The sequence below is a fragment of the Rhinopithecus bieti genome, unplaced genomic scaffold (assembly GCF_001698545.2).
Source record: "Rhinopithecus bieti isolate Rb0 unplaced genomic scaffold, ASM169854v2 scaffold_35859, whole genome shotgun sequence".
Lineage (NCBI taxonomy): Eukaryota > Metazoa > Chordata > Mammalia > Primates > Cercopithecidae > Rhinopithecus > Rhinopithecus bieti.
Window position 1 is genome coordinate 494604 of NW_016814962.1, and position 22987 is coordinate 517590.

Consider the following 22987-nt stretch of genomic DNA (forward strand, 5'->3'; position numbering starts at 1 on the left):
CCACTTTTTTTTTTTTTTATGAGGTGGAGTCTTGCTCTGTCAACCAGGCTGGAGTGCAGTGGCGCAACCTCAGCTCACTGCAACCTTCACCTCCCTGGTTCAAGCAATTCCCCTGCCTCAGCCTCTGGAGTAGCTGGGATTATAGGCGCCCGCCACCACGCCCACTAATTTTCTCACTTTTTATTAGGTTGTTTGTTTTCATATTGTTGAGTTCTGAGAGTTCATATATTTACATATTCTGGATAAAATTTGTGTCAAATATGTGATCTGCAGCCGGGCATGGTGGGTCATACCTGTAATCCCAGCACTTTGGGAGGCCGAGGTAGGCGGATCACTCGAGGCCAGGAGTTCGAGACCAGGCCTGGGCAACCTGCAGCTGAGACTGCAGATGTGTGCTGCCGTACTTGGCTAATTTTTGTATTTTGTGTAAAGACAGGGTCTCCCTGTGTACCCTGGCTGATCTCAAACTCCTGGGCTCAAGTGATCCACCCACCTCAGCTTCCCAAAGTGCTGGGATTACAGGCATGAGCCACCCTGCCCTGCCTCTGCTTTTAATATACGGTTGAATTTGCCTGGAGGTTTTTTTTTTTTTTGGAAGATTTAATTAATTATTAATTAATTAATTTGTTTTTGAGACACAGTCTCACTCTGTCTCCCAAAGTGGAGTGCAGTGGTACAATCTCGGCTCACTGCAACCTCTGCCTCCCCGGTTCAAGCGATTCTCCTGCCTCAGCCTCCTGAGTAGCTGGAATTACAGGCATGCGCCACCATGCCTGTCTAATTTTGTATTTTTAGTAGAGACGGGGTTTCACCATGTTGACCAGGCTGGTCTCGAACTCCCGACCTCAAGTGATCCGCCCACCTTGGCCTCCTAAAGTGCTGGGATTACAGGTATGAGCCACTGCGCCCAGCCCAGAAATTTTCAAACTATTAATTCAATTTATTTAATAGGTATAGGAGTATACCAGCTATCTGTTTCATCATGGTGAGTTTTAGTAGTTTGTGGCTTTCTAGGGAAATGAAAATTAACGAAAATCGGTACATTTTATCAAAGTAGTCAAATTTTTATTCGTGAAGTGGTTCATAGTATTTTCCAGTAGTCTGTAAGGTCTATCGTTCTTTCCTTCTTGTACTTCTGATAATGGCAACTTTTGTCTACTTTCTTCTTTGTTTGGGTAGAGAGGTATTATGAATTTTTTTTTTTTTTTTTTTTTTTTGAGACGGAGTCTCGCTCTGTCGCCCAGGCTGGAGTGCAGTGGCCGGATCTCAGCTCACTGCAAGCTCCGCCTCCCGGGTTTACGCCATTCTCCTGCCTCAGCCTCCCGAGTAGCTGGGACTACAGGCGCCGCCACCTCGCCTGGCTAGTTTTTTGTATTTTTTAGTAGAGACGGGGTTTCACCGTGTTAGCCAGGATGGTCTCGATCTCCTGACCTCGTGATCCGCCCGTCTCGGCCTCCCAAAGTGCTGGGATTACAGGCTTGAGCCACCGCACCCGGCCGAGGTATTACGAATTTTATTCATCTTCCCAAAGAACTAGCATTTGGTTTTATTAATTGTTTATCTATTTTCAGTTTAGTTGTTCCTCTTTATCATTTTAATGTCCTTCCTTTTGCTTACTTGGGGTTTAATATGCTCTTCTAGTTTCTTAAGATGGAAATTTAGGGCTGGGCGCAGTGGCCCAGTAATCCCAGCACTTTGGGAGGCTGAGGTGGGTGGATCACCTGAGGTCAGGAGTTCGAGACCAGCCTGGCCAACATGGTGAAATCCTGTCTCTACCAAAAATATAAAAAATTAGCTGGGCATGGTAGTACACGCCTGTAATCGCTTGAACCTGGGAGGTGGAGGTTGCAGTGAGCCGAGATCGTGCCACTGCACTCCAGCCTGGAGATGGAGACACAGCGAGACTCCATCTCAAAACAGATGGAATCTGGCTGGGCATGGTGGCTCACGCCTGTAATCCCAGCACTTTGGGAGGCCGAGGCGGGTGGATCACAAGGTCAAGAGATCGAGACCACCCTGGCTAACATGGTGAAACCCCGTCTCTACTAAAAATACAAAAAATTAGCCAGGCGTGGTGGTGGGCGCCTGTGGTCCCAGCTACTCAGGAGGCTGAGGCAGGAGAATGGCGTGAACCCAGGAGGCAGAGCTTGCAGTGAGCCGAGATCGCGCCATTGCACTCCAGCCTGGGCGACAGAACGAGACTCCGTCTCAGAAAAAAAAAAAAAAGGAATCTTTAGATTGTGTATTTGAATCTGTTTTCTTTTCTGACATAAGCACTTAATGCTATAAATTCTCATTTCAGCACTGCTTTAGCTGCACCTGGCAGATGTGACATGCTACGTTTTCATTTCCGTGCCATTCAGAGTGTTCTCTGATTTCCTTTGAGACTTCCTTTGATCCATAGGTTATTGAGGGCCATGTTTGTTAGTTTCCCAAGCAGTTGTGAATTTCCCCACCATCTTTCTGTGATAGATTGCTAGTCTAATGCCATTTTGGTCAGAGAACGTGTTCTTTGTATGATATCAGTTCTTTTGTGTTTGTGAAGGATTTGTGGTGTGACCCAGCATATGGTCTGTCTTGGTTCATGTCACCTCTCGCTTTGTCTGTCTCCTCTATCTTTTTTCCTCTTGCATTTTGTTCAGTAAGAGAGAGTCTATGGGAATCTGGGCAGCCCCAGTGGGGTGGGGTGGAGCCAGGGCGAGGGTCCCTGCTGGAGGAGTGCCCCCTCAGGCCAGGCCGTTCAGTGCTTCTGCCAAGTCCTAGGAGACTGACTTAATGCCTGACTTATTTTATGATATACTGAGTATGAGAATGACTTCAAAGCTCACCGGTGGCCTCGGAGTACACCTTGTGCACACAGACACTGATGGGCGACAGTGGACGGTCTGACCGCAGCTCGAAAATGACTGGAAGGACTCTGACAGCGATGTCTGTAGTAGACAGGCTCGTCACGCGCATCGTTTAAGCTCCATGCCTGCTTACCTAAAAAGCTGGACTTAAAATCATCTGACTTGGGACTCAGAAAAATAAAACATCTGACCTGGGTAGGTCCGTCTCCTGGTGTTGGAAAGCAGACTCGTTTCTGGGTCAGTCCTGTGCTCTGTGAGCTACACTGACCCGATCTTGTTTGGAACAGGCCACCCTGTGCATGACTTGGTCCCATGCAGGATCACACAGCCCGGCTGGTGACTTTGGTGGCCGTCAGGCCCTGCTCGCGTCTGCAGCTCTGTCTGCAGAGAGCACCCCGTGGCCCTGCCTGCACGGCTCCCTTACCCCTGCCTGCACCGCTGCTCCCCACCGCCTGCCCGCATGTCTTCCCCACCCCCGCCTGCACGGTTCCCCCATCGCCTGCACGGCTCCCCACCGCCTGCACAGCTCCCCCCCCACCTGCCCGGCTCCCCACCGCTTGCCCGCATGTCTTCCCCACCCCCGCCTGCACAGCTCCCCCACCACCTGCACGGCTCCTCCACCCCCTGCACGGCTCCCCGACCGCCTGCCCGCATGTCTTCCCCACCCCCGCCTGCACGGCTCCCCTACTGCCCACCGTCCGCTGTCCCCGTTGCACCTGCCACCTGCTGCCCTGCTGTCGAGTCAGGCGCGTCCCACCCAGGGAGCTCTGGTGTCTGCCCCTTGATTTCTCTCAGCTCAGTGGAGTGTAGACGGTATCGCCATCATCACCTGAGCATCCAGGATGGGAGTGGGGTCTCCGTGGTCTCCATTTTACAAATGGGTTGACAGGTGCTCAGGAAGCCCCATGACGTCCTGGGGCCGCCCAGGCAGTCATACACAGGTTGTATCCAGCCAGTGCTCCCGCTGCTGGGTGCAGGGATGTGTGCCGGAAGGGCCTGCCTTCCCACCGCCATGTCCACACCCAATGCCCAGGAGTGGAGACAGAAGCACGTGGCAGCCACTGTGGGTGCTGCGTTCCGTGGCCTAGCTGTGTCCGGTGCCTGTTCTGGTGTTTTACATTCATACTTTGAGGGCCAAGCACCAGCCCAGGAGGTGGGTGCCACAAGTCCAGACTTCCCCAAGGGAAAGTGTCCTCAGCACAGACACAGCCACTCAGAACTTGTTGGTCTTGGAGCCTGAAGCCAGGTGGGGCAGGCAGTGCCATCCCTGCCTGGACGGTGGTGCCTTCACCCTTCCACTGTCCTGAGCAAGAAGAAAAATGAGCCAAGCTTCAAAGACAGCTGTGCCAAAGTTTCTGGAAAGCTTGCCAGTGCGGGCGTTGTACCCACACACCTTCAGGCGGTGGGGGCTGGTTTGGGCATCTTCACTGGAAGGATTTGGGGCCCTGGCGTGTGTACAGCAGATGCCCTGGGGAGATGCGTGTTCACACGGGGCACCACTAGGCAGAGTGGAGGGTTGGGTCTACACCCTTCCACTCCCCAGGGATAGAGCCCTGGTCACTGTGGGTGTGTCCTTCAGACTGTCCCTGGCGTCTCCAGGACTCCTGTGGCCTCAGGACAGAATGGCGGAGGTGAAATGAACAGAAGGAAGGTTGGGGAAAGCGTATCCCAGCCATGGGCAGGGGGGCCTGGGGTGGGCAGGACTGGGGGAGGCTGGGCCTGGGGCCGTGGGAGAGGGAGGCCTGTGCTCTCACAGCTGGGAGCTGGCTCAGGACTCTCAGACCTTCTCTTTGTGGTCCATCATCCCTCCTACTTGCCTGGCCACAGGCCCACACTGAGTGAGTTCCATGGGAGGGAGGCTAACCCTCAGGGGCCTTCAGGAGATGAGACCTCTGGCCCGGCAGCCACTGGATGCTGAGGGGCACCTGCCATGTGCAGGGACAGCCGGAGTGATGTCTTGGAGCCCCGTGACATCCTGGGGCCGTCCAGGCAGTCATAGGGAGCCCTGTGAGGTCCTGGGGCCGCCCAGGCAGTCATACCCTGCCCTGTACCCCAGGGTGCAGACTCCCAGGGTGACGCAGTGTTGGGACGGCGCAGGGTCATGTTCTGAGGAGAGGACGGAGTCCTGAGGCTGAGCTGTGCGTTGCCTTGCAGGTTGTGCAGCCTGACTCTGAAGAAGCTGGTGGTCTTCAAGGAGCTGGAGAAGGAGCTGATCTCCGTGGTGATCGCTGTCAAGATGCAGGTGAGGCCCCTTGTGCCCCTGGCCGTGGCTGGGTGCTGTGTAGGCTTTCCATGTGCCTGGGAGACGAGTCAGGCAGTGCACCAGCGTGGGGCCCTGTGCCAAAACAGCGGGCAGCCCATGCCATCTCCGGGAGGCAGGGGGCCTGGGAATGACAGGATGCTCCTGGGTCCAGTCCCGTCCCGCACAAGGGAGGCAGACCCAGCCTTCTGGGATGCGGAGGTCACATGCATGGAGCCTTCCCAGGGCAGAGGTGCCCTCGGGTCACCTCACAGTGATGGACGGGCCCCAAGCACCTGGAGCCAGGGCTTCCCTGCTGCACTCAGCACCCACTTCCTGCCCACTTTCTGTGGGGTGGAGGGCACTCTGGGAGGTGAGGGCCTAGCCAGAACTCCCAGCCCCAGGTGCCAGGGCCTCTCTCCTGACCCTAGTGGGTCCTGTGACCTCTCGAAGGCTTTGAACAAGTAGCTGTTGCACAGGGGCCGTGCTGGCATCTTCCCCATGCCTGGCCCAGGGCCCGCCTCTTCCTTAGGATAGACCTCTAACCTCTGGCATGGGGCCCTACCCCACACTGACCCTATTCCTTGGCCCCATTCCTCCCTCTGCCTGTCTCTGGTCCTGCCCCAGCCTGTGTCCTGACTGAGAGCTTGGCCCCAGGGCCCCTCAGAGCCCCACCTCTCTAGCCCCTCTGTGTACCCCATGGACTGGCTGCCCATGCCCTCCCTGCCCACCCCAGCTCAGCAGCCACGTGGCCCTTGGCCTCCCTTGATCTCCCCCAGATCCTCGCCCGCTTCTCTTGGGGTATCCTCTCCACCCAGGCCCCTGTGGGGGGAGCCTGGTTCTGCGGCCCCACCTGCCCCTCAGCCTTCTCTGGTGGGCACCTTCGCCTCCCCGGCTGGCGGCACGCACTTTCCTTTTCCTGACACAGCTGGGTCCCTGCAGTTCCTCTGAGGGGGCTGCTAAGAGGGACCCGATGCAGAGCACATTTGCGGGGGACACCTCTGAGGGGTCAAGGGGTAGAGCAGGGAGAGCCCAGACCACAACGCAGGGCGCCTGGGGCGAGGAGAGGGGACGGGAGGCTGGCCCTGGGGCGAGGAGAGGGGGCAGGAGGCTGGCCCTGGGGCGAGGAGAGGGGGCAGGAGGCTGGCTGAGGAGAGCCGCGCTGCCTCCTGCCGCACTGCACCCAGACCACAACGCAGGGCGCCTGGGGCGAGGAGAGGGGCAGGAGGCTGGCCCTGGGGCGAGGAGAGGGGGCAGGAGGCTGGCCGAGGAGAGCCGCGCTGCCTCCTGCCGCACTGCACCCAGACCACAACGCAGGGCACCTGGGGCGAGGAGAGGGGGCAGGAGGCTGGCCGAGGAGAGCCGCGCTGCCTCCTGCCGCACTGCACCCGAGGCCCCAGCGCAAGGGTAGGACCAGAGCTCCTGACGGGCGTCTCATGGAGCCCGAATATGGCCATGCGGGCCACCCGCACCTGTCCTGAGGGCCCGCTGCTCCCACCCGAACCTGGGCTGTCCCCGGGCTCCCATTGTCTGTCCTGGACCTCCCGCCCTCCAGCCGCCTGGCACCTCTCATCCACTGTGGCCTGCGCGCCGGCCTCTGGGAGCCTCGTGCCTGGGACCCCACAGTGGCTGCTTGTTTCTCGGAGCACGAGGTCCCTGAGCTCATCCTTGTCGGGATGGTCCCATGTAAAACAGTGCAATAAGCACGTTCAATCCATTAGGAATCTATTTGGATATAAAGTTTGCTGTTGGGGTCCTGTTGTCTTTCATCCAAATGACTCGTTATCCATTTAGCATAGGTGTGTATGATGTCTCCTGCTGGCCTGAAGCGTGATCACTGGGTATAAACTGTTTTCAGGTGATCATGCATTTCCTGCACCTACATCTAGGCTTCTACTACTCTCCTTTTTGTGACAGCTTCTCCATATTTTAAGTATCGTATCTCTGTATATTTTATTCTCGGAGAGGACCAGTCAGCCCCGATCATTCTTCTTTTTAGAAAATGCTTCAGGCCGGGCGCGGTGGCTCACGCCTGTCATCCCAGCATTTTGGGAGGCCGAGACGGGCGGATCACGAGGTCAGGAGATCGAGACCATCCTGGCTAATATGGTGAAACCCCGTCTCTACTAAAATACAAAAAAAACTAGCCGGGCGACGAGGCGGGTGCCTGTAGTCCCAGCTACTCGGGAGGCTGAGGCAGGAGAATGGCGTAAACCCGGGAGGCGGAGCTTGCAGTGAGCTGAGATCCGGCCACTGCACTCCAGCCTGGGTGGCAGAGCAAGACTCCGTCTCAAAAAAAAAAAAAAGAAAAAGAAAATGCTTTAGGCTAGGCACAGTGGCTCATGCCTGTAATCCCAGCACTTTGAGAGGCCGAGGAGGGTGGATTGCTTGAGCTCAGGAGTTGGAGACCAGTCTGGGCAGCATGACTAATCCTTGTCTCTTAACAAAATACCAAAATTATTGTATTTTTTTGTGTGTGTGTGTGGTGGTCATGTCTGTAGTCCCAGGTACTAGGAAGGCTGAGGCTGGAGGATTGCCTGAGCCTGGGAGGTCAAGGCTGTAGTGAGTTGAGACCGAGCCACTGCACTACAGCCTGGGTGACAGAGTGAGACCCTGTCTCAAAAAAAATGAAAAATAAAAAAATGCTTTAAGCGAAGCATGGGGGCACACACCTGTAGGCTGAGCTACTTAGGAGGCTGAGGCAGGAGGATTGCTTGAGCCCAGGAGCTCAAGTCCAGCCTGAGCAACACAGCGAGACCTGTCTCTCAAAACCAAAACCAGAAGAGGCTTGGTGCCTCCCAGATTTGTTCTGCCAGGCAGACTTGGGCAGCGCAGTCAGGTGCTGCTGCATCTGATCGTGGAATCTGTTTTGTGATCGTGTTAACTTTAGCAGGAACCACTCCTGGCTTCTGTCTCATGTCTTAGGGCAGGTTCCTGGAGGTGGAACCTGTGGGCCAAAGGCTCTCGATGTTTTTAAGCTTCTTGGGAAAGATGCCGGGGCACCTCTGAGAATTATCCCAGCCTGTGCCTACTACCCCCAGACTGCAGGACTGCAATCCTGCCAGTTTTAGGTGCAGGAGTCATGGCATCTTTGCCTTGTGTCCTTCTGAGATGCAGTCCTTTGAACTAGAACGGGTCTTGCTTAATCACAGGGCTCCAAACGGATCCTGCGGTCCCATGAGATTGTGCTGCCCCCCAGTGGACAAGTGGAGACAGACCTGGCCCTGACCTTCTCCCTGCAGGTGAGTCTTTCACCAGTGGCGAGGACACCCTCATCACTGTCCCCTGGGGTGATGGGCCCCCCTTGTCACCGTCCCCTGGGGTGACGGGCCCCCCTCGTCACTGTCTGCTAGGGTGAGAGCATTTGTCTCATAATTGCCACCAGTGTCCTGTGTTACTGCAGATCTTCTGTTGATTATGGTTTATTCTTAAATGATTAGAAAATTTGCTTTGGTTTATTAGGTTGAGTTTTTCTTTTCTTTTCTTTTTGTCTGTCTGTTTGTTTTTTTGAGATGGAGTCTCTCCTTGTCACCCAGGCTGGTGCAATCTCAACTCACCGCAACCTCCACCTCCCAGGTTCAAGCGATTCTCCTGCCTCAGGCTCCGGAGCAGCTGGGATTACAGGCACTCGCCACCACGCCTGGCTAATTTTTGTATCTTTAGTTGAAACAGGGTTTCACCATGTCAGCAAGGCTGGTCTCGAACTCCTACCTGCCTCGGCCTCCCAAAGTGCTGGGATTACAGGTGTGAGCCACCACACCCGGCCTAGTTTTTCATTCCTTATCTACGATAAAGAGAATGTAGGCCGGGTGTGGTGGCTCACGCCTGTAATCCCAGCACTTTGGGAGGCCGAGGCAGGTGTCAGGAGAATCACTTGAACCCAGGAGGTCGAGGTCGGTTGCAGCGAGCCAAGATCATGCCATAGCACTCCAGCCTGGGGGACAGAGTGAGACTCCGTCTCAGAAAGAAAAAAAAAAGAAGAAGAAGAAGAAAGAGAATGTAATAATGAGGGGGGAAAAAAACCACTTATCGAGTCCAGGCTCTTTTGCTCTTCCATTTAAAAAGGTAGGGAAAATATGTGGAACGTCAGTATTGAAGTTCAGAGCCCCTGGAGTCTCTGGCTGCGCCCAGCAGTTAACAGGGCCTGTCCACTCAGTGTTGCCTGGCTCTGGGTGCCTCCGAGACCCACCCTGGAATGGAGCAGAGAAGCCTCCCCTGGACTGTCCAGGGTGTTGGCTGGAGGGCCGGCCCAGGGCAGCCCCAGGTTGGCCGGGATGACCACACACCCTGCCTTTGTTATCTCTTTGCTTCGTTGTTAGGAGATCGATATTGTGTAAGTTTTGCAGGTGTATTTTCTTCTGGCTTAATATACTTGCTTTAAGATTAATAGTGTATGCATGTCCATTCATTCCAAATTCATTAGAAGCCCTCTTTTCTCAGTGTAAGTGTGTGAGCTGGGCTGGGGCTTCGTAGGGACTTGCTGGGCTTGGACCTAGTTCTGAAGCCCCAGCTGGTTACACAGCAGCTGGGGTGTTGCAGTTGAGTTTTGGAGTTGAGTTTTTTTTCTGTTTTGAGGAGTCAGGCTTATGGAAGGATAATTTCCATTTCCAGAGTGTATGATGGTTTTTTTTTTTTTTTTTTTTTGGGGGGTGGGGTTTTGGAAGGAAAATTTTCCTTTTCCAGGGGTTTTTTGGTTTTTTTTTTTTTTTTTTTTTTTGAGACAGAGTCTCACTCTGTCGCCCAGGCTGGAGTGCAGTGGTGTGATTTCGGCTCACTGTAACCTCCACCTCCCGGGTTCAAGTGATTCTCCTGCCTCAGCCTCCTGAGCAGTTGGGATTACAGGTGCCTGCCACCATGCCCAGCTAATGTTTGTATTTTTGTAGAGATGGGGTTTCACCATGTTGGCTAGGGTGGTCTTGAACTCCCTACCTTAGGTGATCCACCTGGCTTGGCCTCCCAAGTGCTGAGATTACAGGTGTGAGCCACCACGCCCGGCCGAGTGCTCCTTTTTTAAGTGCGTGGTTCAGTGGGTTTTGACAGGTGTGCACGGACATGTCAGCGCCACTGCAGTTAGAGTGGTGAACAGCCTCATCTTCCCCGAAGTATTTAAACTGATTTTTATCTGTATCTAAGAGATAATTGCTTCGTTGTTAGGAGATCGATATTGTGTAAGTTTTGCAGGTGTATTTTCTTCTGGCTTAATATACTTGCTTTAAGATTAATAGTGTATGCATGTCCATTCATTCCAAATTCATTAGAAGCCCTCTTTTCTCAGTGTAAGTGTGTGAGCTGGGCTGGGGCTTCGTAGGGACTTGCTGGGCTTGGACCTAGTTCTGAAGCCCCAGCTGGTTACACAGCAGCTGGGGTGTTGCAGTTGAGTTTTGGAGTTGAGTTTTTTTTCTGTTTTGAGGAGTCAGGCTTATGGAAGGATAATTTCCATTTCCAGAGTGTATGATGGTTTTTTTTTTTTTTTTTTTTTTTGAGACAGAGTCTCACTCTGTCGCCCAGGCTGGAGTGCAGTGGTGTGATTTCGGCTCACTGTAACCTCCACCTCCCGGGTTCAAGTGATTCTCCTGCCTCAGCCTCCTGAGCAGTTGGGATTACAGGTGCCTGCCACCATGCCCAGCTAATGTTTGTATTTTGTAGAGATGGGGTTTCACCATGTTGGCTAGGGTGGTCTTGAACTCCCTACCTTAGGTGATCCACCTGGCTTGGCCTCCCAAGTGCTGAGATTACAGGTGTGAGCCACCACGCCCGGCCGAGTGCTCCTTTTTTAAGTGCGTGGTTCAGTGGGTTTTGACAGGTGTGCACGGACATGTCAGCGCCACTGCAGTTAGAGTGGTGAACAGCCTCATCTTCCCCGAAGTATTTAAACTGATTTTTATCTGTATCTAAGAGATACTTGTGAACATCAGCTTGCTGGAGCCCTGCTGTACAGGGAGCCTGTGGTGAGACATGCAGGCAAGTTGGGTGCACAGGGGGCCTTGGAGGGAGAGCCCTCCCCACCCTGTGTGCCCCTTGCGTTAAAGCATCCTGGGTCACACCTTGCTGATGGCCTCAGGCACGTGAGCCGCCGTGCTGTTGCCGACTGTCCGCAGGCGCGCTCAGCTATCCCGGACCCTGCAGCACATAGTCCTCGTCCGCCCGCCGAGACCGTTAGCGTGGAGTGGGGCCCTTGGGGCCTGAGCCCTAGCGACTGGCTCACTCTCAGTTGTGTTGGGCAAAGGAAGGGCCCTGGGGACCAGCGTGCCCCTGGAGTGAACTTGGGGGCCCGTCTGTGGGTGCCCTTCTGACTGCGTGAGCAGCAGGTTGGCCTGGCTGCAGGCTGCAGAGTGACCGGGCCATCAGAGGCCGTGATGCTGCCTGGGGCCCCGGTACACCCTCAGCTGCCACTCACACTTGTGCCCACAGTATCCTCACTTCTTGAAGAGGGAAGGCAACAAGCTTCAGATCATGCTGCAGCGCAGAAAGCGCTATAAGAACAGAACCATCCTGGGCTACAAGACACTGGCCGTGGGCTCCATCAGCATGGCTGAGGTGAGTGCGCCGACTGGCGTGGCCTGCGTCAGGCTGGCCACCTGGGCGCCAGAGCATTTGCCCGTGGAAGATGTCTCTCCCGGGTCCAGATGTCCAGGGATCCCATGAAAATGATGAGCGGAGCCTGGCGGCTGGGCTCCGCCATAAGGGCGGGGTATGGCCCCAGGTGGTGCTTCCTCTCTGACCTTCCCTTGCCACCCAGCGTGGCTCCCCACATGCCTTCAGCCCTGTGCACTCCCCTCTAATGAGCCTGTCCTGCCCTTCAGGGGAGGCTGGGTTTTGGGTCGGGCTGCTCTGGAGTCCTTTCCGTGGAGGAATCGCCGCCGTCCCCGCACTGCGGGTGCCTCCTGTGATGGGTTCATGTCCATGTCCTGCTCAGCACGTGCTCTGGCCCAGGATTGGCTGAGCAGGAGGAGCAGGACAGGCGTCAGCTCCATGCAGGGGCTACCGACCATACCTGAGCAGGGCGGGGGCAACACCCAGAGGTCAGAGGGGGTGGCTGGAGTTCCCTTGAGGGGAAGGAAGGGGAAGTACCTCAAAAGGAAAAGAAGCAGCCAAGCAGCAGCCCACCTTGTTCCAGAGGACCCAGCGTTCCGAGGAGGCCGTGGTGGGTGTGGGGGCGTGGGAGGAGACACCCCAGGCTGAGGCCTCGGACTTTCTCATGGACCCTTTTGGGGCTGCGAGATTGGCTCTGGGAGAAGGGGCAGCCCAGGGCCCCAGACCCGTTTGTCTCTTTGGCTTCAGAACTTTCCCCACCGTGGGCCTGTGTCCAGGGGTCAAGGGGCTGCGGCGTGAGTGGTGCTTAGGGCATGTGTCGCTGCCTGCCTGGGGCCCGGGAAGGTCAGCCAGGGCAGCCCCTCATTGGGAGCCGGAGCTGCCAGAGCCCCCCAGCCCCTCTTCGTCCCGCTGGGTCCCCCTGCTCCTGGGGCTTGGGGCTAGGACAGTGGGGGTGCCCACTTGTAGCTGGTTCCCCACACCCCCCTGGAGCCTGCAGGCCTCCTGTCTCCCAGGTCAAGTGCTAGGTCCCCGGCTCATCACACACCCCCTCTTACGCATCCAGGACAAGCGCCAAGCGTCACTCTGGGCTCAGCCCTCCCCACTGCCCCGGGAGATGGGAGCGTGGACGGTACAGGAAGCAGCAGTGGCGTCCCAAGGCCTCACTTCTCTGTGCCGCCACATGGCCTCAGACAAGCCTTGCAGTCTTCCGGGTTCCTTTGGCAAACCACGGATGGCATGGGTGGACCAGGCCTCCAGGCTGCATTTCCCAGGGCCCTGGGACCCCTCTGGTGGCCTGGAGCTGCCTGTCATCCCAGCCTCCCTCCTGCAGGCTCAGCGATGGGTGAACAGGTGGCTCAAGGATGCTCTCTGGGCCCTGAGAGCCTCCTGGGAGCTGCCGCATGCTTCCTGTGGAGCAGGAGGGTCCGGGCACCATGGGGAGGTCATGCAGGCTCTGTTTCCCATTAGCCATGCAGGTGATGTCCTGCGGATCCCTGCCAGTCCCTGTGAACTCCCGCCCCCAGGCTGCTCCGCCCACATCTCTCAGTGCTGAGGCTCCTGGGCTGCCAGCCCTGCCTGCACCGCAGTGCCCCAGGCCACTCCTCCCTGCCCTTCTCCGCGCTGGCACCCCTCTCAGCGCTGGCGCTTCTGTGTTGGGCGTCCTTGCCCTGAACGCTAGCCTCTGCTCCCAGGCCCCTCCCTCGCCTGCTCTCCCAGCCTTGGGCTGTCCCCTGCTGATCCCTGGGGAGAGGCTGGAGCAACCTTCCCCCACCCCAGGCCACACCAGCCACATCGCCTGCTGCTTGTTCTTCACTCTTGGAAGAAAAGCCCCACCCCTGGATGTAGTCCCAGTGCCCTGCCCCTGAGCCTGTGGCCCCACCCCAAGGCTCCCTCGCCCTGCACCTGTGGCTTCCAAAGCCGAAGTCGTCTGCCTGCTCCTCGCTCTCCCCTCCACCAGCTCCTCCAGGTCCTCAGGGCGTCCTTCCACCTTCCACTGGCGGCCTGGCCCCAGAACCTAGTTGGGCCCTCCCATGTGTCCCCGAGCACCAGGGCGGCTCATGGGCTCACTGTGTCCTGCCGCCTTTGGGGCTGGCTCCCACCTGTGAGCGTTGCTGGCTTGTTGAGAGTGTGAGCGCGGGAGATTGCGGAGGCAGGACAGCCCCGTGGGCACAGAGGACGCAGGTGGCGGAGGTGGGGGCTCTCACCAGGTGGGCTCAGGCAGCTGTGCCATGGGGGCTTGGTGGCTCCGAGACTGCACGACTGAGGCGGGGGTGAGGGCATGGGTGCTGCCATAGGGACTGTTGTGAGAGTGGGGTGTTGGTGAGGCTGGCGCCATGCATTTGAGAGTAGTGCTCGGCTGGAGGGAAGGGTCCTTGAGGGCACAGTATGGGGTGAGGTGGGCCATTGGGTGGACTCGAGGCCAGGGCTGAGAGTGTGGTGGGAGAGGATGCGGGGGGCACCTGCCCAGGGCCTCCGGGCTGTGGGGAGAGCAGAAGGCGATGGCCGTGGGGGCACAGGTGTCACCTCCCTTCAAATGGGTGCACACTCGGGGCAGGAGGGACTGGGAGCAGCCTGGGCCCTGCCACATCATATCCCTGCCCTCACCGTGTGCTCGTTTTGAGTGAGTTGAGCCCAGAGCCCTGGCCTGTCCAGCCCTCACTCTGAGGCTGAGGAAGTGGAATCCAAGGTGGCCCAGGGTAGGGACCGGGCCTCACAGGTGCCATGAACTAAACACCAGCGTGGGGCGGCTTAGGTCTGCAGGCTGACCAGCAGTTCTGGCTGAGACCATCAGGAGTGACCACAGCCCCAGGGCCTGCTTGGCACACGCCTCTGCCTGCCACCTCTCAGGAAGGTTGAGCTGACTACGGGCGGTCCCTCTCAGAGGCAGCTCTGCAGAGGCAGGCGTGCGATGGGGACAGACGTGGGGCTTCTCCTATGGTGTGGCTCTCGGCACTCACCCCAGCACCCATAGAGGGAGTGTGTAGGGGTGGGCGTGCATGTGGCCAGACCACGCCGAGGCCCCAGCCTGGGGGATGCAGGCGTGCTAGCTGGTGGCCATTGTCTGAGGCTGGGGCCTGTGGGCTCCTTGACAAGACAGGAAGGTTGACAGACCCATGACCAGGCATAGGGGTGACCTGGGAGTGCGATGGTGGCTGGGGAGCGCCATTGCTTCTTTGCACAGCCTGGGCTCCCCTCTCATGGCTCCTCGCCCAACAAGCTGCACGTGCCACTTGGGCCAGGTCCAGCCCAAGGGCACCTGTGAGGGACAGGAAGCTCACGGTGGGACACAGGAAGACCTTCAGGGTTAAGGATAGAATTGGAGCGTCACCCTGAACCGTTTGCATGCTGGATCCCCTTCAGTTTCTCTCTGAGTGGTCTGGCACGGCCACAGGCTGCTGATGACAGCCCATCAGGCATAGGCCTGTGCCGTCCATGGGGGCCCCATGAGAATACGATGGCTCCATGGTGGCCCTGTGAAGAACACGATGGCACTGGACACTTCCTATCTCCTGAGTGACGTGGTAAGCCATTTTAAACACCATAGCACAGTTAACATTATCACTATATAATTCAGTGTGGCTCAAGTAGTGTCCTGGCCTGGCCACACGCACCCCACCCCTACATCAGTAGTGCATGGCGATGTCCCCAGGCCTTCGCTCACTCACTCACCCACCAGCTCGTCTGAGCGACCTCCAAGCCCACGGCTCTGCGGGTATCAGTGCCCTGTTCACAGGCACCACTTAACTTTTTATGCTTTATTTTCTGTGCTATTTTTTTTTTTTTTTTTTTTTTTTTTTTGGATGGAGTCTCCACTCTGTCACCCAGGCTGGAGTGCAGTGGCCGATCCTCAGCTTATTGCCAGCCTCCCGCCTCCCGGTTACGCCATTCTCGCTGCCTCAGCCTCCCAAGTTAGCTGGACTACGGCCCCGCCACCTCGCCCGGCTAGTTTTTGTATTTTAGTAGAGATGGGGTTTCACTGTGGGTTGCCAGGATGGTCTCGACTCTCCTGACCTCGTGATCCCGTCTCCGGCCCTCCTCCAAAGTGCCTGGGATTACAGGCTTGAGCCCACCGCGCCCGGCCTGTAACTGTGCTTTTTTGTTTTTTGTTTTTAAATTTTTTCGTGACATAGTCTACTTTGCACTACGCTATAGGGCAGTAGCAGTGCACGATCTCGGCTCACTGCAACGTCCACCTTCCCTGGGTTCAAGTGATGCTTCCTGCCTCAGACCTCCCGAGTGGTTGGGATTACAGGTGCTCGTACACACTCAGCTAATTTTTGTATTTTTAGTAGAGACAGGTTTCACTCACATTATCGCAGGCTGGGTCTTGAACTCCTATGACCTCAATTGATCTGCCCATCTGGGACCCCAAAGTGGTGGTATTTCAAGCATGAGCCCCCATTGCCCAGCCTACTTTTTCTGTGTTGAATGTGTTTAGACACGTAAATCCCTACCGAGTGTACAATTGCCTGCAGTTTCAGTACAGCCACATGCTTTACAGGATTGTGGCCTAGAGCCCGTGAGTCTGTCTCTCGTACGGCCGACCTTGGCACCGATACCTTGTTGTGTTCAGTTCTAGGCCCACCCCTGTAAAAAAAGAATATTGAAATAAAGCGAGTCACACAATTTTGTGGTTTTTCAGTGCATTAAAAGTTAGTGTTTAGGCTGGGTGTGGTAGCCCGCCTGTAATCCCTGATTGAGAGGTCCCGAGGGCGGGCAGATAACGAGGTCCAGAAGATCGAGACCATCCTGCGAACATAGGTGAAACCCCTGTCTCTATGAAAATACAAAAAGAAACTAGCTCGGGTGTGGGGGCAGGCGCCTGTAGTTCCCGCTTCTAGGAGGCTGAGGCGGGAGAATGGCATAACCTGGGAGTCGGCGGAGCTTGCAGTTAGTGAGATCCGCCACTGCATTCTAGCCTGGGCGACAGAGCGAGATCCGTCTCAAAAAAAAAAAAAGTTATGTTTACATGGTACTGTATCTGTTAAGTGTATAATAAGCATATGTCAAAAAATATACATACAACATGATTTAAAATATTTGCTAAAGGCCCGGGCTGCGCTCATGCCTGTAATCCCAGCACTTTGGCGGGGCAAGGCGGGCAGATCACCTGAGGTCCAGGAGTTCGAAACTGGTTTGGCCAATATGGTGAAACGTTGTCCTCTACTAAAAATACAGGTCCGAGCGGCGCGGTGGCTCAAGCTGTGATCCAGCACTTTGGGAGCCGAGGCGGCGGATCACGAGTCATTAGGAGATGCGAGACCATCCTGGCTAACTGGTGGAAACCCCCGTCTCTACTAAAAATACAAAAAACTAGCCAGACAAGGTGGTGGGCGCCTGTTAGTACCCAGCTACTTGGGAGCTAAGGCAGGAGAATGGCGTGAACCCGGAGGCGGAGCTTGCAGTGAGCGAGATAGGCCACTGCACTCCAGCCCTGGGCCACAGAAGCGAGACTCCGTCTCAAAAAAAAAAAAAAAAAAAAAAAAATTAGCCAGGCCCATCGTGGCTCACGCCTGTAATCCCCAGCTACTAGGATACTGAGACAGGAAGAATCACTTTAACCCGGGGGCAGAGGTTGCAGTGACGCAGAGATCATGCCTCTGCACTCAGCCTGGTGACAGAGTTGAGACTCCATCATCAAAAAGAAAAGGAAAAAGAAAAGCTGACAAATACATCTGACCCTTCAGGGAGTTGGTAACCGTTTTGGCTGGTGGGGGTCTCCTCAGTGTGGATGGCTCTGACCTATCAGGGTGTTGGGGTTGCGAAGCTGGGGTAACCTGTGGCAGTTTCTAAACAAGACAACAAAGAAGTTTCCTGCATCATTTGACCTCTTCTTTTCACAAAATTTATTGTCTCTGTAGCAATGCGGTGCTGTTCAGTGCCATTTTAAACCCACATTATTTCAGAATAGAGTCAGTCCCTCTCAACCCCTGTTGCTGCTTTCTAACCCAGTTGATGGATCATCTAAGTCCTGTGTTGCCATTCCACAGGTGTCCACAGCATCCTCACCAGGAGCAGGTTCCCATCTCAAGAAACCACTTTTGACGGCTGGGCGGGTGGCTCAATCCCTGTAATCCCAACTCTTTGGAAGGCCAGGAGGTGGGCGTGATCATGAGGTCAGGAATCGAGACCATCCTGGCTAACCACAGTGGAAACCCTCTCTACTTAATAAATCAAGAAAACTAGCCGGGCGAGTGGCGGGCGCCTGTAGTCCCAGCTAACTTGGGAGGCTGAGGCAGGAGAATGGCGTAAACCCAGGAGGTGGGATGCTTTGCAGTGACCCTGGAGATCACCGGCCACTGCACTCCAGCCTGGGGCGACCAGAGCGAGACTCCATCTCAAAAAAAAAAAAAAAAAAAAGAAAGAAACCACTTTTGGCAGGGCGCAGTAGCTCACACCTGTAATCCCAGCGCTTGGGGAGGCCGAGGCGGGTGGATCACAAGGTCAGGAGATCGAGACCATCCTGGCTAACATGGTGAAACCCCGTCTCTACTAAAAATACAAAAATTAGCCGGGCGTGGTGGCGGGCGCCTGTAGTCCCAGCTGTTCGGGAGGCTGAGGCAGGAGAATGGCGTGAGCCCAGGAGGCGGAGCTTGCAGTGAGCTGAGATCGCGCCACTGTACTTCAGTCTGGGTGACAGAGCGAGACTCCGTCTCAAAAAAAATAAATTAAAAAAATAATAATAAAGCACTTTCCTTGCTCATCCGTAAGAAGCTGCTTCTTATCAGCTGAAGTTTCTTCGTGAGACTGCAGCGATTCAGTCCCATCCTCAGGCTCTGCTTCGAATTCCAGTTCTCTTGCTATTTCCGTCACATGTGTAGTTCCTTCCTACACTGAAGCCTTGAACCCCTCAAAGCCATCCATGAGAGAGTTGGAATCCTCTTCTCCCAAATTCCTGTCAATGTTGATATCTCAGCCTCTTCCCATGAATCACAAATGTTCTTCATGGCATCAGGAATGGTGAATCCAGGCCAGGCACCGTGCTTCACGCCTGTGATCACAGCACTTTGGGAGGCCAAGGTGGGCAGATCGTTTGAGGTCAGGAGTTCTAAACCAGCCTGGCCAATATGGTGAAACGCTGTCTCTGCTAAACACACACACACACACACACACACAAAAGGCTGGGCACAGTGGCTCACGCCTGTAATGCCATCATTTGGGAGGCCAACGCGGGTGGATCACCTGAGGTCAGGAGTTCGAGACCAGCCTGGCCAACATGGTGAAACCCTGTCTCTACTAAAAACAAAAATTAGCCAGGCATGGTGGTGGGCGCCTGTAATCCCAGCTACTCAGGAGGCTGAGGCAGGAGAATAGGTTGAACCCAGGAGGCGGAGGTTACAGTGAGCTGAGATTACACTAATGCATTCCAGCCTGGGCAATAAGAGTGAGACTCTGTCTCAAAACATTAAAAAAATTAGTGGGCTGGGCGTGATGGCTCACACCTGTAATCTTAGCACTTTGGGAGGCTGAGGTGGGCGGATCACCTAAGGTCAGGAGCTCGAGACCAGCCTGACCAACATGGAGAAACCCCGTCTCTACTAAAAACACGAAATTAGCTGGGCATGGTAGTGTATGCCTGTAATTCTAGCTACTCAGGAGGCTAAGGCGGGAGAATCACTTGAACCCAGGAGGCAGAGGTTGCGGTGAGCTGAGATCATGCCATTGCACTCCAGCCTGGGCAACAAGAGTGAGAATCCGTCTCAAAAAAAAGAATGGGCCGGGTGTGGTGGCTAATCAACTTCTCCTCTCTAGCTATGAAAGTCCTAGATGGTACCTTTTTCCGATGGAAGGCTGTGTCTTCTACGTTGAAAATCTGTTGTTTAGTGTAGCCACCTTTGTCAATGATCTGAGCTGGATCTTCTGGAGAACTCGCTGCAGCTTTTCCATCAGCACTTGCTGCTTCACGTTGCATTTCTATGTTACAGAGACGGCTGCTTTCCTAAAACCTCATGAACCAACTTCTGCCAGCTCCAATCTTCTTCTGCACACTCCTCACCTCTCAGCCTTCATAGAGGTGAAGGGAGTCAGGGCCTTGCTCCAGATGAGGCTTTGGCTTAAGGGAGTGTTGTCTGGTTCCATCTTCCATCCCGGCCACTCACTCTGTCCACATCAGCACTGAGACTGCTGCTTTGCTGATTCTCACTCCTGTGTTCACTGGAGCTGCACTTTTCCTTCCCTCAGGAACTTTCTCTTTGCATTCACTGCTTGGTGATTTAGTATAAGAGGCCTCGCCTTCACCATCTGGCCTCTGACATGACTTCCTCACTAAACTCAGTCATTTCTAGGTTCTCATTGAAAGGGATGTGCAACCCTTCCTTTCACTTGAACACTTAGGGGCCATTGTAGAGTTAGTAATTAGCCTAATTTCCGTATTGTTGTGTCTTGGAAGAGAGAGGCCCGAGGAGAGACAGAGACACGGGGGATGGCCGGTGGGCTGAGCAGCCAGAATGCACTGATTCCACATCCACTGATTCAGTTCCCCGTCTCACATGGGTGATGTTCGTGGTGCCCCAAAGCAATCGCAGCAGTCACACCGTAGCTCACGGATCACAGATCACCATACAGATTTAATAATAGTGAGAGTTTTGAAATATTGGGAGAATTACCAAAATGTGACACAGACACAAAGTGAGCGCTTGCGGTTGGTTAAGTGGCGCCGTTAGACTTGCTTGGTGCGGGGTTGCCAAAAGCCTTCACTGTGAGAAACAAAAGATCTGCAAAGCGCAGTACGGCAGAGCACAGTGGAGTGAGGGCTGCAGCCTGGGCGCGTGGTGGGCGGCACCACCCAGGTTTGCATGCTGTGATGTTGGCAAGATGATGAGGTCTCCTCACCATGCATGTCTCAGGACATACCTCTGTCATTACGTGGTGCATGACTATTTGTTTTCGCAAAATTTGTATTATACTATTTGTACAATTAAGTGTGACGTCCTGAGCAATTTTCTTTCTTTCTTTTTTTGAGACAGGGTCTTTGTCACCCAGGCTGGAGTGCAGTGGTGTGATCTTGGCTCACTGCAGCCTCAAGCCCCTGGGCCCAAGCAATCCTCCCACCTCAGTCCCCCAGTAGCTGGGACTGCAGGTGCGCGCCACCATGCCCGACTAATTTTTTATAGTTTTTGGTAGAGACAGTTTCGCCATGTTGCCCAGGCTGGTCTCAAACTCCTGAGCTCAAGCCATCCACCTGCCTAGACCTCCCAAAGTGCTAGGATGACAGGTATGAGCCATTGTGCCCGGCCTCAATTTTCCATGTCACTCAAATCTATTTGAAAATGGAAGAGGGAGCAGCCTGTCAGGGTCAGGGGCAGAGGGAGCTGGGCCCTGGGGCCACCCTCCTTGGTGAGGCAGCTCCAGCCCTTTGTTGAGGATCACTGAGCATCCAAAGAGCATCTGCTGGACTAACCCAGGAGGGTGGTCTCAGGGTCAGCAGGGGCAGGAGTGGGAATGACCACAGTCCAGGACAGTGACCTGCCGGCCAGCCAGCAGCAGCCCTGGGGAGTGCCGAGCTCAGGGGTGGTTGGCCCCTTGCCAGGAGGACGCACGCATCAAGGAGCATTGTCAGGAGGAGGGGAACGGGCAGCCCGGAGCATGGGGCCTGGGACTTCCAGGGCATGCAGATATCAAAATAGTGTTCACATAAAGGTCGACGACAGGCTGAGAGGAGCGGGGGCTACTCCACAACCTGCCCCTGGCCCGCTGCGGGCCCAGCAGAGCATTCCCATTACAGCTAGCTGCAGGGATCCCAGCAAAAGCATCTTTGTCAAGAGGCCCCGTTCCTTTCTGCCCTCCCACCTGAAGGAGGAAGTGAGCAGGGTTTTCTTGGGAGAAAAAGGGCCCGGACCCCTCTGAGCCCCGTGGAAGGTGGTGTGAGCAGGTGTAGCGCCGCCTGAGCCCCACCTGATTCCTCCAGGACCCCGTCCCAGCAGTCCCCTCCCCACTGAGCTCATTGTATTGGGATGCCCAGCAGGGACTCAGCGTTTCTGAACAAGGGCTTCTGAGCTTACAGGTTCTCACTCCTGCGTGACACTGAGATCCTGCCACGTGAGACGTCACTCTGAGAAGGCGACTCAGGGTGCTGGGGGCCCGGACAACAGCAGCCTCCAAGTACGTGAGGCTGCGTGTGCCCCGGCGAGTATGTGGGCACAAGGGTATCAGCAGTGGGTGCGAGTGTTGGCAGAAGCTGCCAGCTACCCTTTGTAATTTTCTGAAATGAAGGTGAGGGCAGATGTAAACTTCTGAACTTTTTTTTACTTTGATTAACTGAAGAATTAGCAGCCCAAATCAGGACCCCACAATAAAAATAAACCTGGTCGGCCGGGCGTGGTGGCTCACGCCTGTAATCTTTGGGAGGCCGAGGCGGGCAGATCGTTTGAGATCAGGAGTTTGAGACCATCCTGACAAACGTGGTGAAACCCCATTTCTACTAAAAATAAAAAACTTAGCTGGGCATGCTGGCGGACGCCCGTAATCCCAGGTACTCGGGAAGCTGGAGCAAGAGAATCGCTTGAACCCAGGAGGCGGAAGTTGCAGTGAGCCAAGATCACGCCATTGTACTCTAGCCTGGGCCACAGAGTGAGACTCCGTCTCAAAAAAATAATAAATAAATAAATCTGGTCTATAAAATCCTAACATCTGGATGTGAACCAATAGTCCCAAAAGGCGGCTTCTAGAGCACAGATGGCCCCAAGGCTGTGAGTGTCTGAGAGTTGTCATTGTGGCGTGTGGTTCTGAGGCTGGCATGGGGCACGGCGGGGCCATGCCTAGGCGCGGGTTGTGGCTGCAGGAGGGGCCGGGGCTTGTTCTGCCACTCCCTGGTTTGAGTCTCTCACAACAGAGGGTCTTGACCTGGCCTGTGAGCCAGGCCTGGTGGGTGTCTCCTGCTGTTGGAGATTCCGGCCTGGCTGAGAGTGCTCCGGCTGCTCCTCCTTGGTCCCCCACAGACACTGGTCCTGGGCATTGACTCCTGTGGGTTGGGTGGCCGGCTTCACACTGTTTTGCTGCTGCTGAGGTCTTGAGTGGGTGGAGGGGTGGAGGCAGAGTTGGAGCAGGGGGCCCAGGATCTTCCTGGGTGGCTTTGTGTGGACAGCAGGTGTGCCTGAGATCAGGAGTGCCACAGACACCTCTCTCTGTCCGTCTCAGTCCCTCATGGCCGTGCCTGACACTGGCCTTCCCAGCACAGCCCCATGCCCTCTCCTTATGGCCTGTTCACGAAAGCTCCCGTGTTCCTCTCGTGTGTCCACCTGAGTCCTGTGTCCGCCTCTCGTATCCGTCCCTCTCCCCAGTGGCCACGTTTCCTGTCCACTGGATGCTCCCTGCCATGTGGCTGCCCTGCCGAGGTCTGCCCTTGCTGTCACTGAGAGAGAAAGCC

The 22987-nt window shown here is 55.4% G+C and overlaps 1 protein-coding gene across 1 annotated transcript in view; it reads left to right on the forward strand.

Moving 5' to 3' along the window:
• Positions 1-22987, forward strand: part of PACS2 (phosphofurin acidic cluster sorting protein 2) — a 77597-nt gene that overhangs the window by 22372 nt on the left and 32238 nt on the right. Inside the window, 3 exon segments of the mRNA XM_017852832.1 lie at positions 5004-5091; positions 8241-8330; positions 11500-11625. Coding sequence (XP_017708321.1) covers positions 5004-5091; positions 8241-8330; positions 11500-11625 — 304 coding nt within the window.